At 52.6% G+C, this 12785-nt stretch overlaps 2 protein-coding genes and 1 long non-coding RNA gene across 4 annotated transcripts; 2 read left to right on the top strand and 1 right to left on the bottom strand.

The window, feature by feature from the left end:
• The first annotated feature begins 224 nt into the window (after positions 1 to 224).
• LOC104332201 (C-type lectin domain family 4 member G-like) lies at positions 225 to 4180 on the top strand. Of its 2 annotated transcripts, none has more exons than XM_075445925.1 (9): positions 225 to 341; positions 643 to 738; positions 926 to 1024; positions 1207 to 1257; positions 1366 to 1455; positions 1849 to 1962; positions 2052 to 2203; positions 2923 to 3032; positions 3694 to 4180. In XM_075445925.1, the coding sequence occupies exons 1-9, from the start codon at positions 242 to 244 to the stop codon at positions 3824 to 3826; spliced, it is 945 nt and encodes a 314-aa protein (XP_075302040.1). In that variant the 5' UTR covers positions 225 to 241; the 3' UTR covers positions 3827 to 4180. The 2 variants fall into 2 exon arrangements, with proteins under 2 accessions (XP_075302040.1, XP_075302039.1); XM_075445924.1 differs by having other exon boundaries at positions 628 to 738.
• A 1394-nt stretch (positions 4181 to 5574) lies between these two features.
• Positions 5575 to 10505, bottom strand: LOC142365274 (uncharacterized). The gene is made up of 3 exons (XR_012766412.1): positions 10418 to 10505; positions 8629 to 9692; positions 5575 to 8017 (listed from the first exon to the last, which is right to left on the bottom strand). It is a non-coding gene; the product is annotated as an uncharacterized LOC142365274 (long non-coding RNA).
• On the top strand, positions 5756 to 10739 carry LOC142365273 (CD209 antigen-like protein A). The gene is made up of 10 exons (XM_075445923.1): positions 5756 to 5844; positions 6201 to 6251; positions 6844 to 6963; positions 7082 to 7132; positions 7239 to 7364; positions 7851 to 7913; positions 8646 to 8735; positions 8941 to 9110; positions 9559 to 9668; positions 9973 to 10739. Exons 1-10 carry the CDS (start codon positions 5769 to 5771, stop codon positions 10106 to 10108), a joined length of 993 nt encoding a protein of 330 aa, XP_075302038.1. The 5' UTR covers positions 5756 to 5768; the 3' UTR covers positions 10109 to 10739.
• The last annotated feature ends 2046 nt before the right edge of the window (positions 10740 to 12785 follow it).

Genomic DNA, 12785 nt, shown 5'->3' with positions numbered 1-12785 from the left:
TGTATCAGAGTGTACTTTTTAACCAATTCTTCTAAAAATCAACAGGGAAGGGGCTGTGACACGTGGCGGGCAGCTGCCCAAGCGCCTCAGCTGCTCGAAAGCTCTTGAGTCTGCAGATTTTTTTTTTTTTTTCCTAGGAAATCAGAATTATGAAATGTGAGCATTTCCTTCCCCACCCACTATCAGATGATGCGTCTTTCCCCACCGCATAAATTGGGCCGATATCGAAAAAGGGTCAGAGATGTCACAAAGCGAAGGTGCCGTCGGCACCTACAAGAAATGGGATTTCGACGCGAGGATGGAGGTGGAGAAGCAAGACCGGAGGAAAGTGCCTAAAGGAGGTATCGGGGTGAGGGAGCGGCTTTGGGGATCCAGAGACACGAAACTGGAGAGTTTCAGATCTTTAAACCGGTCTTTTGCCGAAATTATAGCCAAGTTTTGAGGCCTGGTTCCTCTGTCGGTTCACAATTTAGGAAAAAGAGGTTTCAGCGTGGAGAAAAAGGTGGTGGAGCCACTTGAAAGGTGGTTTTTGGGGGGGATATCTCCTCTTTGTGCTTTTCTTTCAGAAAATATCTGCTGGGGGGGGGAGTTATTCGGGGTCACCTCACCCCATTTCACCCCCCTCAGTGCTGTCCCTTCTAGCCTTTTCTCCAGAGAGAGCCATCACGCTGCTGTACGTGCTTCTGGCCCTCGCCTTCGTGCTCTTCACGACTCTCGCCATCGTGAATCTCCAGAGAGGTGAGTCCGCCGCGTGCCTCTTGCTCCGATCACTCCCGCTCAGCACGGGGTGGGCACAATTTGGGGGAAAACACCAGCGAATGGAGCAAAAACTGGCTCGAGTTAGGACTGAAGGCCTTTTTGCAGACCGTGAACTCTCCGGGGTGGTATGCAGAGTGAAGACGAGCCCTCTTTTCTCCTCCCCCAGTATCTGCAGCGTGGGAGGCATTGGAACAAGCCCGGACGCGGAGCGAGAACAGCCACGCGACAGCGTGGCACAACCTCTCGGAGGTCCAGCACGCCCTCGGTACGACACCTCGCCCCAAAATGGCTCCCTGGCACCCGCTGCATCCTCAATATCCGCACGGATTTCCCCCCTCCCAGCACTTCCCAGGACGCTTCTTCCAGCAAAAACTGAACTGAAGCCACTTTCCATCAGGATAGAGACAGTTGGGACTTGTTCTGAGGTTTCTCTTCTTTTCCTCTTAGATCAACAGCTGTCTGCCGAGCTCGAGGTGATTCACAGCCGACTTCTGAACGGTACGCCAAGGAAAAGGCATTTTTTTTGGGAAATATGGGCAGAATCCCGAATACCAGGCGCAGGCAGCATCGAAACGGGGTCAAAAGCGGAGTTTTTCCTCCTTCCAGTGTCGCGAGAAGTGGAGAACGCGCGGTGGAAGATGACGCAGTGCAAAGCAGGGTGCGGGAAGGAGCTGTCGGATCGCGTCCGTGTCCTGGGTGAGAGCCTGATTTCGATGGAAAATTGTTCAATTTGGTCTTTCTCCTCGATTCCTAAACCACGTGGTATTGGGTAGATGCTTCAGAGATTCCTAAAATGCGCACAGGGAGCGCACACAGCCGATCTTAATGAGCCTGAGATATCATGAAGTAGAGTATTAACAGAAAAAAGGCTTTCTCAGCCCATCGGCAAGCGCAATAAAAAGCCCGTTCGACAAAAGCTTCGAGGTTTCACTGCCTGAAGTTTAGGGAACGGTAACTTGCACCAGGAAAACACGCAACGAAAGTCACGGTGTAAACCGGGACAGAAAGGAAAAAGGGGAAAGGAGATAAAATCCAGGTTTTTCAGGTTTTTGCGACAGCTAAATTACCTTTTCTTCTCTCCCCCGGCAGAGGAAAGGGACACGCTGGAGCCAGTGCTGCGGCAGCTGGCGGAGGTGAAGCAGGAGCAGAGCCGCGCGTCGGCACTTCTTGACGCGGCGTTGGAGGGGACGCGCAACCTCTCAGGTGAGGGGTAGCAGTCGGGCTCAGCCGGTGGGCGTCCCTTTGCCCTCGCCCATGCTTTCTCCTCCTTTTTTTCCCCCGTTTCCCCATAGAAATTCTCTGCACGAGTTGTCCTGCCGGCTGGCAGCAGTTTGCCAAAACCTGCTATTTCTTCTCCGACACCACCAAACCCTGGCCGAGCGCTGCAGACTTCTGCGCCGGCTTCAACGCCCACCTGGCCGTCATCGACAGCGAGCAGGAGAACGTAAGCTGGGAAATCCTGTAAAAAGTGAAAAAACCCCCAGATTTTGTGAGTTTAGGGGAATATCAGACTCCAACCCCACCAATGGAAAGCTGGAGGTTAAGCATGGGCGACTCAAGGCTGCCTTGCAGCGAGCGGAAAACGCAACCTATTGAGGTTCCTGCTTGGTTCTGAAGTAATTTGGCAAAATTGCATGAATCTGTCCCCAAAATGGCTGGCGTGGTTGAAGGGGTTTTTTGGGAAAAAGCAGGGGGGATGCCACCGTGCCTCAGCGGTGACCCCTCCTCACCGTCATGTAGGAATGATAGAAATTGTTTAGAAATTATTAAAGTCGTTGAGAAATTACAGAATTACAGAACGAGCTACAGAAATAGAATCTAAACTGGGCAGAAATTGGCTTTTCCACCTCAATTTAGACAATCCCCACCTCCTTTCTTTGGGCTGCTTTCACCGGCCCAAATTTTCCAGCTTTTTTTAAAGCTTCTCCCTCCAAGTCTTCTACATCTCAATGCCTTTTTTTCCATTTCCGATGGGAAACATTGCATTTTTTTGGTCATGCTGGTGGCACGTCACAGCTCGCCCCTCAAGGGACGGGCTCCCTGACATCACCGACTGCCGGCGCTGGCCTCGGCGCCACTGAATCCCTTTGCTGTCACCTTCCACTTCCCCTCCCGACACTTCTTTCTTTCTTTTTTTTCTTCCTTTCCCTGCTTTGTTTGCAGAAATTTCTGGCAAATCACATCATGGGCAATCGGGTGTTCTGGCTGGGCCTGACCGACGCGCACAAAGAAGGCGACTGGCAGTGGGTGGACGGCCGCTCCCTCTCTCTCACGTACGTTTTTAGCCTCATCGGAGGGTAAATTGCCCCCCTAAAAATCAGCTCTGTTCTCCCTCGCCCCCTTTTTTGCTCAAAATAAGGCACCACACCCTCATTAGCGCAGTCGTCCGCTCTGGTTTAGTGCTTAAAAAGCACAGAAAGAAGTTTCATACTCCCGCGGCACCTGAAAATCCTGGGTGGAGGGAAAGGGAAGAGGAGCTGCCGCTGCAGGCCTGATTTTGGCTTTTTTCTCCCAATTTCGCTGTGGTTTTCGGGCGGAAAACCCAGCTGGGGATGTGCAAGGAGCTGCAGCGCCTGTGCAGTTCCCCTGTGAGCTCGGTTGGTTCCCGACCGAGTCCCCACACCCTGAGTTGAAGGGGTTATTTCTAACAGATCTCCTAATTCTTGGGATTTTGGGAAAAGCACCGCGATTAAAACGGAGCTGTTTTCCCCCGTTAAACAAGGGGGAAATGGGAAAAAAATATCACTGATATTGCATTGTGGCATTAAATGGGGGGGGAAGTTTTTTTTGGGGGCCGTTGCCCTCCCCGGGAGATGCTGTGGGGCCAGTGTGCTCTCTGCCTGACTCCCCCCTAGTTAAAAGAAAACCCCTAGAACTGAATGAGTTCCCAAACGGGGAGTTTTCCACCCAAAGCGGTGTGCTCCGCCCTCCCAGGTTCTGGAACAGCGGAGAACCCAACAACGTGGGCCACCACGGCGAGGACTGTGTCACCATCTACTCCAGCGGCCACTGGAACGACGCTACCTGTTCCAACAGCGAGGCCTGGATCTGCGAGCGCAGCTGCTAACGGTTTCCCCCACGCCTCCTGCTCACCTCACCGCAGCTTAAAAATGGGGGAAAACCAGTAAAAATCCAGCGTAACCAAGCGCAGGGTGATAACAAGAGGGTCTGGGGAAAACAGGCATCCAAAAATGGGGACCCCGCATCCCAAAAGCGGTGGGCGCAGCGCTGTGGCGGAGGGTGTAAGGGGGTCAACTCTTCGGGGGAGGGCATTTAGAGATTTTTGGGGCGTTTGTTAATATTTCGTGGGCCGTTTACCTGCTGTGCTGCGGCTCGATGTATCGCTTGCTGGTTAATCAGGAAAAAAAAAAAAAGAATAAATAAAGCGCTACGATTACGATTCGAACCCAACCCACAGAAATCGAGCTGACGCGGTGCTGAGGAGGGTCGGTACGCACCTTTTTTCCCAGGGTTTAGGTAAGAAATGCCCCCAAAAAGGGAAGAGAGACCAGCGAAGACGGCGTGCCAGCGTGTTTTCAGGGCGTGTATGCAAATCCCCCGACTCGTGGGTGCCGAAGCGAGACGCCTGCTCTGCCGAAAGGCCGCACCGCTGGATTCCCCTCCCGGCACAGACCGCCGCTCCGGTGAAGAGCTGGGATTTTCTCTGCATGGTTCTTAACACCCGTAGGTGCCACTGTGGCAGTTTTATCTGTAATCCCTAAAAAAAAACCCAAAGCCACATGGAAGCTTGTGGGATGCCGGACTTCTCGATGCCGGAGGGGGACTCGCTCAGACTCCTGTGTCGAACAGCGAGGAGTTAACTCAAGGGTGTGGTTCGACATGAACAACCAACTTTGCTTATCTTAGCAGAATTTAATGGGTGGTGATTCAACTTTCATATCAACTCCGTGGCACACGGGGTGAGGCGGAGGCCAAACAGCCAGATGCTTCAGTTAAAGAACGAAAGACCCCGTAAGACCAGACCAAGCTCCCCGAGGACGCACCGAACCTCTCAGTCCGGCTTCCGACACCACGACGTGCTGCGCCAAGACCCGACTGACGTGTGGTGATTGACTTCATCCCATTTCGCCAAGACCCACTGAAGGTTTTTTCGAAGGTGTAAAATCAGTACTCGCAAACCCTCTTTTGGAGGACCTGTCAAAAGAAAACCTCACCTGACGGACAGGCCGAAGGGCCTCAACCTCTCTACCCCCACAAGAAGGGATGACTTTTTGGTAAGAGTCTCACCTTTGATATTGTTGGATGCATCCAAGGGAAAATATTATGAACTAAAGTGCTGAACTATTCACTCGAGCTCAATTTTTGTAGATAAATTTGGGATTGCTGTTGATAAATGCACCATGATAGCCATTGCTTGAATAAATTACCCATTCTTTCAACATGGCAAAACAGTCTCAGTCCCTGCGAGGGCTCCGGCAGGTGAACGTTGACTCTGATAAGTGGCTACGTACCGAATCCATTAGACATCAACCGTTGAACAAGTCTGGGACTAGGAGTGGATCCAGCTGCGCCTAGGCTCCTCTCCCGGAGGAGTTTAGAAAGCAAGGGGGTCCACTCTGAACCTTGTGACTCAACGGGAGGACTTTCCCCCCTCCTCACCACTTACCAGACTCCTTGAAACCATTTAACGCGACACAGCTGCCTTCAAATTCCCGCCGGGAGCAGAGCTCTCACGGCATCACCGTCTCTCCCCCCCAAAACCGACTCATCATCCCCAAATTCACCAGATGCCACAGTCCACCGAAAAGGTGTATTTTTTTGTTTTGTTTTGTTTTGTTTTTTTTGCACGGCGAAGAGTGCAGTCTCACCGTTGTTTCGCCGCCCATTTGCATGTCACTGCTGCCCCGGCGCGGAGAAGGAACTGAAACCTCAGGGCTGAACCGCCAGCCAAAATGGGGTGCTGGAGGCGGCAAGGGGTGTGCCGGGGTGTGCGCCGAGGGGTTTAGCTCCTCGCCGGGCGCCTGCGCGGCTACTTTCCCTGGTAAAACATGGCCCGGCAAGAGACTTACGGCAACTGGTTGGGTCCACCGCCGGCGCCCACCAAGCGGCTGGTGAGACAAGCAGGTAAAATTGGGGAGAACGCCCTCTCTGTGTCCTTGATGTGTCCTTGGCATGTGTTTTTGGGGCTGGCGGGTGCCTTGGTGAAGAGCGGCAGCATCCAAGTACGCTGGCGGGGCACTGCTGTGGTACAGAGCAGGGCCTTTGGGATGCTCAGAGTCGTGCGGGTCCCGCCCTTCGCTCAGGAGTCCCTAAATCTCCAGATTTTGCCCCAATTTCAGGTGTAAACTCCTCACCGGGCCTTAAAAAAGCATCGGCAACTTCCTTGCTGGTGGCAACGAGGTTAGAAGAAGCGCCGGCAGTGGTTTTGAGGATCCTCCCCTCCCCTTATCAATGCTCTTTTTCTTCTCTTTTCTTGGCAGGAATTTACTCCGTTGCTGGGAATACAGCAGCCGTGGGTGACTTCAGACCAGGTAAATCATCGTTTTTTCACCTTTTCAGGCTTTTTTGTAGTGCAGATGGAAAGCAGAACTGCTGTAGGTGGCTCCCTGAGGCCGAACTGGACTTGTTTTTCAGCTCGGTTGGTCAAATGTGACTTGCTATACGCGGCATTTCTCGCCGCATTTGGTTCCTCCTGTCAAACGGGATCAAATTGCCCCAAAAATATCCTGAAAATCCGCCCAGGATGGGAGGGGGGGAATCGAGGGGGAATTGATCGCTCCATCCTCACTCTCAGAGCCGGCGTTTGCACCTTTGCGGGCTCAAATTCACCCCCTCCCACCACGGAGAGCTGCAGACTTCGGCAGAATTGCTTAGATTTGCAGCTGAGGGGAGAACCTGGCTCCGAAAGAGCGGAGTGACGCTGTAAAACTCTGTAAAACCAATAAAATCAATATATATTGAGAAGAGGGTGTAAAAACCTTGCTGGAGGTGCTGTGGATTTGCTAAAGGTGAAGGGAAATTGCGTTTTTCATGCTTGCTGAAGGACTGAGGTGATTGTTCATGTCTGAGATTCCCAGTTGGTGTAAAAACTCTGTTTTTCACCCGTTTTTGCCTCTCGTGTAGCGTCCCCGGACAGCTTCGAGGACGATTACGACGACGTGTCCCTGTCGGAGTCAGATCGTGGCCGCCAGCTGCCGGTGGCCAAGGAAGATCTGCAGAGCCAGAGGAGCAAAGCAGGCACAGGTAGCACCCACCTCCTCTCTCCACGTTGTCTGTGCGGTTGAGGACCTCCGTGGGGTGGGGTTTTGACCTAAAACACCCCAAAACCATCACCCAGTGACTCTTTCCTTCCTCCCAACAGGGGTTTACATCCTCGCAGGGAAACCGGCGTCTCCAAACCCTTCCCAAAAGGGTGAGTCGTTCTTGACCGATGCTGCTATCCCACACCGGAAAGCTTGGCTGGATCCAGACCCAGGAAGCTGGGATTCCTCCCCGATTCCCCCCACGCTGCCCTGCAGGTGACCCAGAGTCCAGTGGTGGCAGGGGACGGAGCCGCAGGATGGCATCGGTCACCGTCCTCTATGTCCTGGTAGCGCTGAGCTTCGCCGCGTGGGTGCTGTTCTTCACGCTGGCCATGATGAAGCGTGAGTGTCTCCGGAAGGATCCCAGATGGGCTGGGAAGCAACTGGTTTGGTTAAAACACCCCCCCCCCCCAAAAAATTTCACATTTTCACTGTTAAGAATAACATGTGGCTTGTCCACACCGTGCTTTAAGCGTCCCTCTGGGGCTAAAACCCAACCGTCGCCACATCTTGGTTTGAATTCCACCCCAGTTCGTGATTTTTTTGGGTTTTCTCACCAAATCGCCTCCAGGGTGCTACGTCTGGGCGCTGCCTCCTTCTGCCTGCCTCGATGGCGCTCCCCGTTTGCTACAGGGTGTAAACCCGGAGTAAATCTGTTCTGGAATTCCCCACGCCACTCAGAAAAAGCTGTAAATTGGGAAAATTTTGAATCCGCTCTGAAATTCCCCACTCGGCCCAAAAAAGCTGTGAATCCGGGAGATTTATTATGCCACTGGGGATTCCTCGGTATGATCCAACTGGGCTTTTTTTTCTTCATTTTCATTTCAGAGGTGGAAATCATGGCAGAGTTAGAGCTCTTGAAGTCAAACTACTCGGAGAATCACATCAATGGTAGGTCCTCGGCCTCCCGTCCCCGCGGTGAAGTTGAACGGCCGATGGGAGACACCAATTTTTAGAGCGTTTCGCTCTTTTCTGGCGCCGGTTTTTGCCACCTGCTGTAAATTAAGGAAAAATTTAATTGTTTTTTTTCCGAGCGGCTCCTGGTTCTGCTCCAACTCTTAGCGAAGCGACACTGACTTTGACCGACTTATTTCTGATTTCCACCGGGAATTACACCAGGGTAACGGTGTAGATCGGGCACTGACTACACTCGTGCCCCGATACCAAAGGAATTAGCCCCAGAAGGGTGGATATAGGAGCAAATCAGCCCTTGGGATACTGCGGGATTTATCCTGGTTGCAGATTGGGATCTTGCCAGGTGGGAAATCCATCCCGTTATCTCTGTGGCAGGTTGTGGGAAGGGGAGAAATCCTCCGGAAAATTCTGCAAAAGTCAAATATAATGAGCCGAATCCTTAACTTCTGCCAAATGAGCAATTAATTAAATGATATTCTGGGTGATATTGCAGCAAAATGTCACCCAAAGAGGGAAAAAAACCATGCAGCAAAGCTGGCGGCCGGTGACAGCAGAGATTTTTCAACCCTGATTGAGATATCTACATGTGAAAAAGTAACAAATCCAGAGGGAAAGAGCTCGGGATTTGGGCAAAATGAAGGGGGGAAAGGAGGAAAAAGTGGGGGGCATGGGGCTGGCGGCGGCTGCTCACCTTGCTGCGCTCCCCAGTGCGGCAGGAGCTGTCGGAGACCCAACGGAAACAGATGCGGATGCAGAGCGGGATGCACAAATACTATGAGGAGTTGCAGGACATCACAGGTAAAGCCACCGTCTCTGTCTTGACGCCCTCTCATCGTTGTGGGCCAGGAGAGAAACCCCCCTTGGTTTTAAGCCCAGAAAGACCACAGCGGTCTCAGGGATGGAAAATTTGGGTGATTTATGGCCATTTTGAGACGTCATCCTGCTGGTGGTAGAGAAAACCTGATTTTCGCCTGGGTTTTGGGGGGGTTTCTCATCTTCCCAGCGCTGATCTGCAGATCCATCCTGGACAACAAGAAGTGCTCAGCCGGTTGGAAGATCTTCGAGAAGAGCTGCTACTCCTTCTCGACGGAGATGATGAGCTGGGCGGACGCGAAGGAGAGCTGTGCCGACCAAGGCGCTCACCTGGTCATCGTCAACTCGGAGCTGGAGCAGGTCAGGCGGACGCTCGCGAGGGAAAAATAACCAGTTTCTCATCTAACAGCGCCCCAAAATACCCATTTTCTCGGAGAATCCCCACTCTGGCAAACACAGCAACTCCAAAACCTCTTTTTTCGGGCTCAGATTAGCCAAGACTGGCTGTGGAGCTCTGAGTTATTTAGCAACGGAGAGAAGTGACGATGGCCAAGCCGCGTTCAGTCAACTATGACTTCCCGTTTTTAGGAAAAAGTGCTAAAAATGGAGCAAAAAAGGTCAACATCTCCTTTCCGGAGTGCCGTGTGCGCGTTTTGCTTTAATACCCCCAAATCGTTCACTCTTTACGAAAAAACGCTGCTGAGGTATCACGGTGATGACCTCATCTTCTTCGCCAAACACCTCGAGATGCTCCCTCATCCCCAGATTCTTGCTTTTGGGGCTGTTTTAACCAATTCTGCTTTTCTAGGAGTTTCTGAAGGACAACATTAACAGCAGCAGAACGTACTGGCTGGGAGTGACGGATCAGCTGGAAGAAGGCATCTGGGTCTGGACTAATGGCGAACGTACAAGCATCAGGTAAAAATTCCCCCGAGGGATTTCCTGAAACCAGAAAATAATCAGAAAATAATTGGAAAAAGGCGGAGCTGACCCACCGAAACTTCATTTTCTGGTCGTTTTCGAGAAGTCAAAGGGTTTGCAGTGGAAAAATGGTGTTATCAGAGCGTTTTCTTGCCGGTGGTAAAAAAAAAAAAAGGAGATTTTAGCGGTCTCCTTGCCTCAAAAATACAAATTTTAGTTCTTCTGCTCCGCTGCCGTGGCGCTCGTTTTTAATACTTTATTATTTTCCCTTTTCTGCTGCTTTTCCTCCTTCTTTCTCCAGCTACTTCAACACGTGGAAGGAGAACAAAGACAAGGACCAGAAAGACTGCGGCAGCATCGGGCCTGGCGGCATCTGGCATGATGACCGATGCTCCCGCTCCAACCACTGGATTTGCGAAAAGTCCTGGAACTGCTGACTTCGACGTGATTTTTTTCTTTTCCTGTTTCCGCATAATTTTCAACATGTTTCCACCCCCCCCCCCCTCAAAAAAAAAAAAGGTGTATTTTAAAATTCCCATCTTGGGAGCTGGACGAACTCTGGGGGCACCAGGACACCTTGATGGCTCCACACTCCCATTTTTTTACCTATTAATGACGTGAAAATCCCTAAAAAAATTCCTTAAAATCCCTGTGACCCCCAACCTTGCAAGCCTGACCCCCAAACCGTGAAAAAAAGGGATTTGCACTTAAAATAAACCCTGCCAAAAGGATAAAACTCCGCTCACCAGCGCAAAAATGGTCCCGTTCCTCAGCGCCGCTGAATTTCTCCTTTCCCCCGCAACGCCGCCGCCGTTTCTGCCGAACTCTCAGAAAAGACAATTTCGGTAAAATCCAGGGTTTTTTTTCCCTATTTTCAGACTTTTTTCCGCATTTTCAGACTCTTTTCCATATTTATCCTGCCCTCCCCCAGGCGCCAGCCCCTGTCTCTGTCCGGCTGTGGCCCCACAGCCAAAAAAAAACCCCCAAACCCCAATTCTGCTAATTTATACATCTCTTAATTCAGCACGTTATCACCCAATAAAACTTCATATTTTTCTCCTGAGAAAAGCAGTGTGCACTGTTCGGTCTTTTTTCACCCCGAATAAATAAAAACACCCTGCGATATCCACCCCGGCAGCTGGAAATTCCAGGAATTGAAGGAATCCTCTTAAAACCAGGGCATGATCGTAACGCTCATTTTTTAAAGGATTATAAGCTAAAAAATGGTTGTTTTTTGGGGGAATTTATACCATATCGATCAGTGGAAACGCAATGATTTGTTACGAGTTAACGAAATTCCCTTTCTGGGTTGAAAATTAACTGTGAGAGCTCTGTTCCACCCCCCCCAAAAAAAAATCAGGACATTTGAGCTGGGCTTGAGAAATTCACTGTAAAAAAAAAAAAAAAAATCGATAAAAAAAGGCCCCGTGGCAGAAAGCGAAACTGGTTTTAGGTTGGTTTTGGACATTTTTCGATAACCACAAAAAATATCGACCAGTGGCAGAGCTGACGGGTCTGCCCTCGATAAAAAATTGTTAATTTAGCCAAAATGCCCATTTCTAGCAGGGAAAGGGGCTGGGAGGGGGGCAGTGCCTGTCTGTGTGGGGTTCAGCGGAGCAGTTGGCTCTGGTGGCAGAGACTGGGGGTCACTGGGAGGGCTCTGGGAACACTGGGGAAGTAGGCTGGGGGCTGCTGGAAGGGTGCTGGGAGTGTGGGCTGTGGGTTACTGGCAGCTCTAGGGCTGAGGAGGGTATGGGGGACACTGGAAGCACTGGGCTAGGAGGCACTTGGGAGGGCACCGGGAGGCTAATGGGAGCACTGGGGGTACTGGGCAAACAGTAGGAGCAGTGGAGCATGGAGACAGCCCAGTCCCAGTATTGGGGGGTACTGGGAGGGCACTGAGGCAGGGAGACAGCCCAGTCCCAGCACTGGGAGGCTAACTGGGAGCACTAGGACAGGGAGATGGCCCAGTCCCAGCAGTGTGGGGGTACTGGGAGGGCACTGGGGCACAGACCCAGCCCAGTTCCAGCACTGGGGGGTACTGAGAGGGCACTGGGGCACAGATACAGCCCAGTTCCAGCACTGGGGGGGATACTGGGAGGGCACTGGGGCACAGACACAGCCCAGTTCCAGCACGGGGGGGATACTGGGAGGGCACTGGGGCACAGACACAGCCCAGTTCCAGCACCAGATGGCTACTGGGAGGGCACTGGGGCACAGACACAGCCCAGTTCCAGCACTAGGTGGGTACTGGGAGGGCACTGGGGCACAGACACAGCCCAGTCCCAGCACTGGGGGGGTACTGGGAGGGCACTGGGGCACAGATACAGCCCAGTTCCATTACCAGGTGGGTACTGGGGCACAGATACAGCCCAGTTCCAGCACTAGGTGGGTACTGGGAGGGCACTGGGGCACAGACACAGCCCAGTCCCAGCACTGGGGGGTACTGGGAGGGCACTGGAGGTGCCGGGTGGTCTGGTCTGGGCCCCCCCCCCCAGCTGCCATTCCTCCTCACCTCTCCTCAGGAGCCTCCTCAGCCTCCCTCGACGCCCCATTGGCTGAGCCACGCTGCCCATCTCAGCTCACAGCCAACCGCTGCCGTCTCTGTGCTCTGGGGGGCGGGTTTTTGCCTCAACACCGCCTCTCATGGCCACCACTGCCCATTGGCTGGCGCAGCCGCCATTCACCCCACCCCACCGCACGATAGGACCCCCTTTCTCCCGCCTCCTGGCACCACCCAGCTCCTCCCTCACACCAATCAGGCACGTCAGCACCATTGGCTGTCAGCCCCTGTCAATCAAGAGCTAGCAGGAAGCTAACTGGCCTCTGGGGGGAGGCGGGGCTTGACTGGCTCAAGACCCCAACCTCTCCCATCTCTGCGTCTTTGTGGTAGGTGGGGAGGCCACGCCCCCCTGTGGATTGGACCCAGGCCCCGCCCCCCCAACCACATTCAGCCCCACCCCTCGGGGCCAAGCCACATGCCTTTAATCAGCTTTTTTCAACCCAAAAAAAACCCCCAGAGCCATGGGAGAAGGCTGGGAATGGAGTGATCCTGGGGGAGAACACGCCGGAAACGGGTCCGTCCGCCGGAAAACGCCGGAAATGGGGCAAAAA

This window comes from Opisthocomus hoazin, chromosome 35 (assembly GCF_030867145.1).
Source record: "Opisthocomus hoazin isolate bOpiHoa1 chromosome 35, bOpiHoa1.hap1, whole genome shotgun sequence".
NCBI lineage: Eukaryota > Metazoa > Chordata > Aves > Opisthocomiformes > Opisthocomidae > Opisthocomus > Opisthocomus hoazin.
The sequence above is the reverse complement of the archived record's forward strand: the minus strand, read 5'-3'. Positions and strand labels throughout refer to the sequence as shown.

Bases quoted from the DNA above. Each gene is read 5' to 3' on its own strand.
- LOC142365273 (XM_075445923.1), top strand. From the start codon at position 5,769: ATGGCCCGGCAAGAGACTTACGGCAACTGGTTGGGTCCACCGCCGGCG. The intron at 7,914-8,645 runs GTAGGTCCTCGG...TGCGCTCCCCAG, and splicing joins CTCGGAGAATCACATCAATG to TGCGGCAGGAGCTGTCGGAG. The intron at 8,736-8,940 runs GTAAAGCCACCG...TCATCTTCCCAG, and splicing joins GGAGTTGCAGGACATCACAG to CGCTGATCTGCAGATCCATC.
- LOC104332201 (XM_075445924.1), top strand. From the start codon at position 242: ATGTCACAAAGCGAAGGTGCCGTCGGCACCTACAAGAAATGGGATTTC. The intron at 2,204-2,922 runs GTAAGCTGGGAA...CTTTGTTTGCAG, and splicing joins TCGACAGCGAGCAGGAGAAC to AAATTTCTGGCAAATCACAT. The intron at 3,033-3,693 runs GTACGTTTTTAG...CCGCCCTCCCAG, and splicing joins GGCCGCTCCCTCTCTCTCAC to GTTCTGGAACAGCGGAGAAC.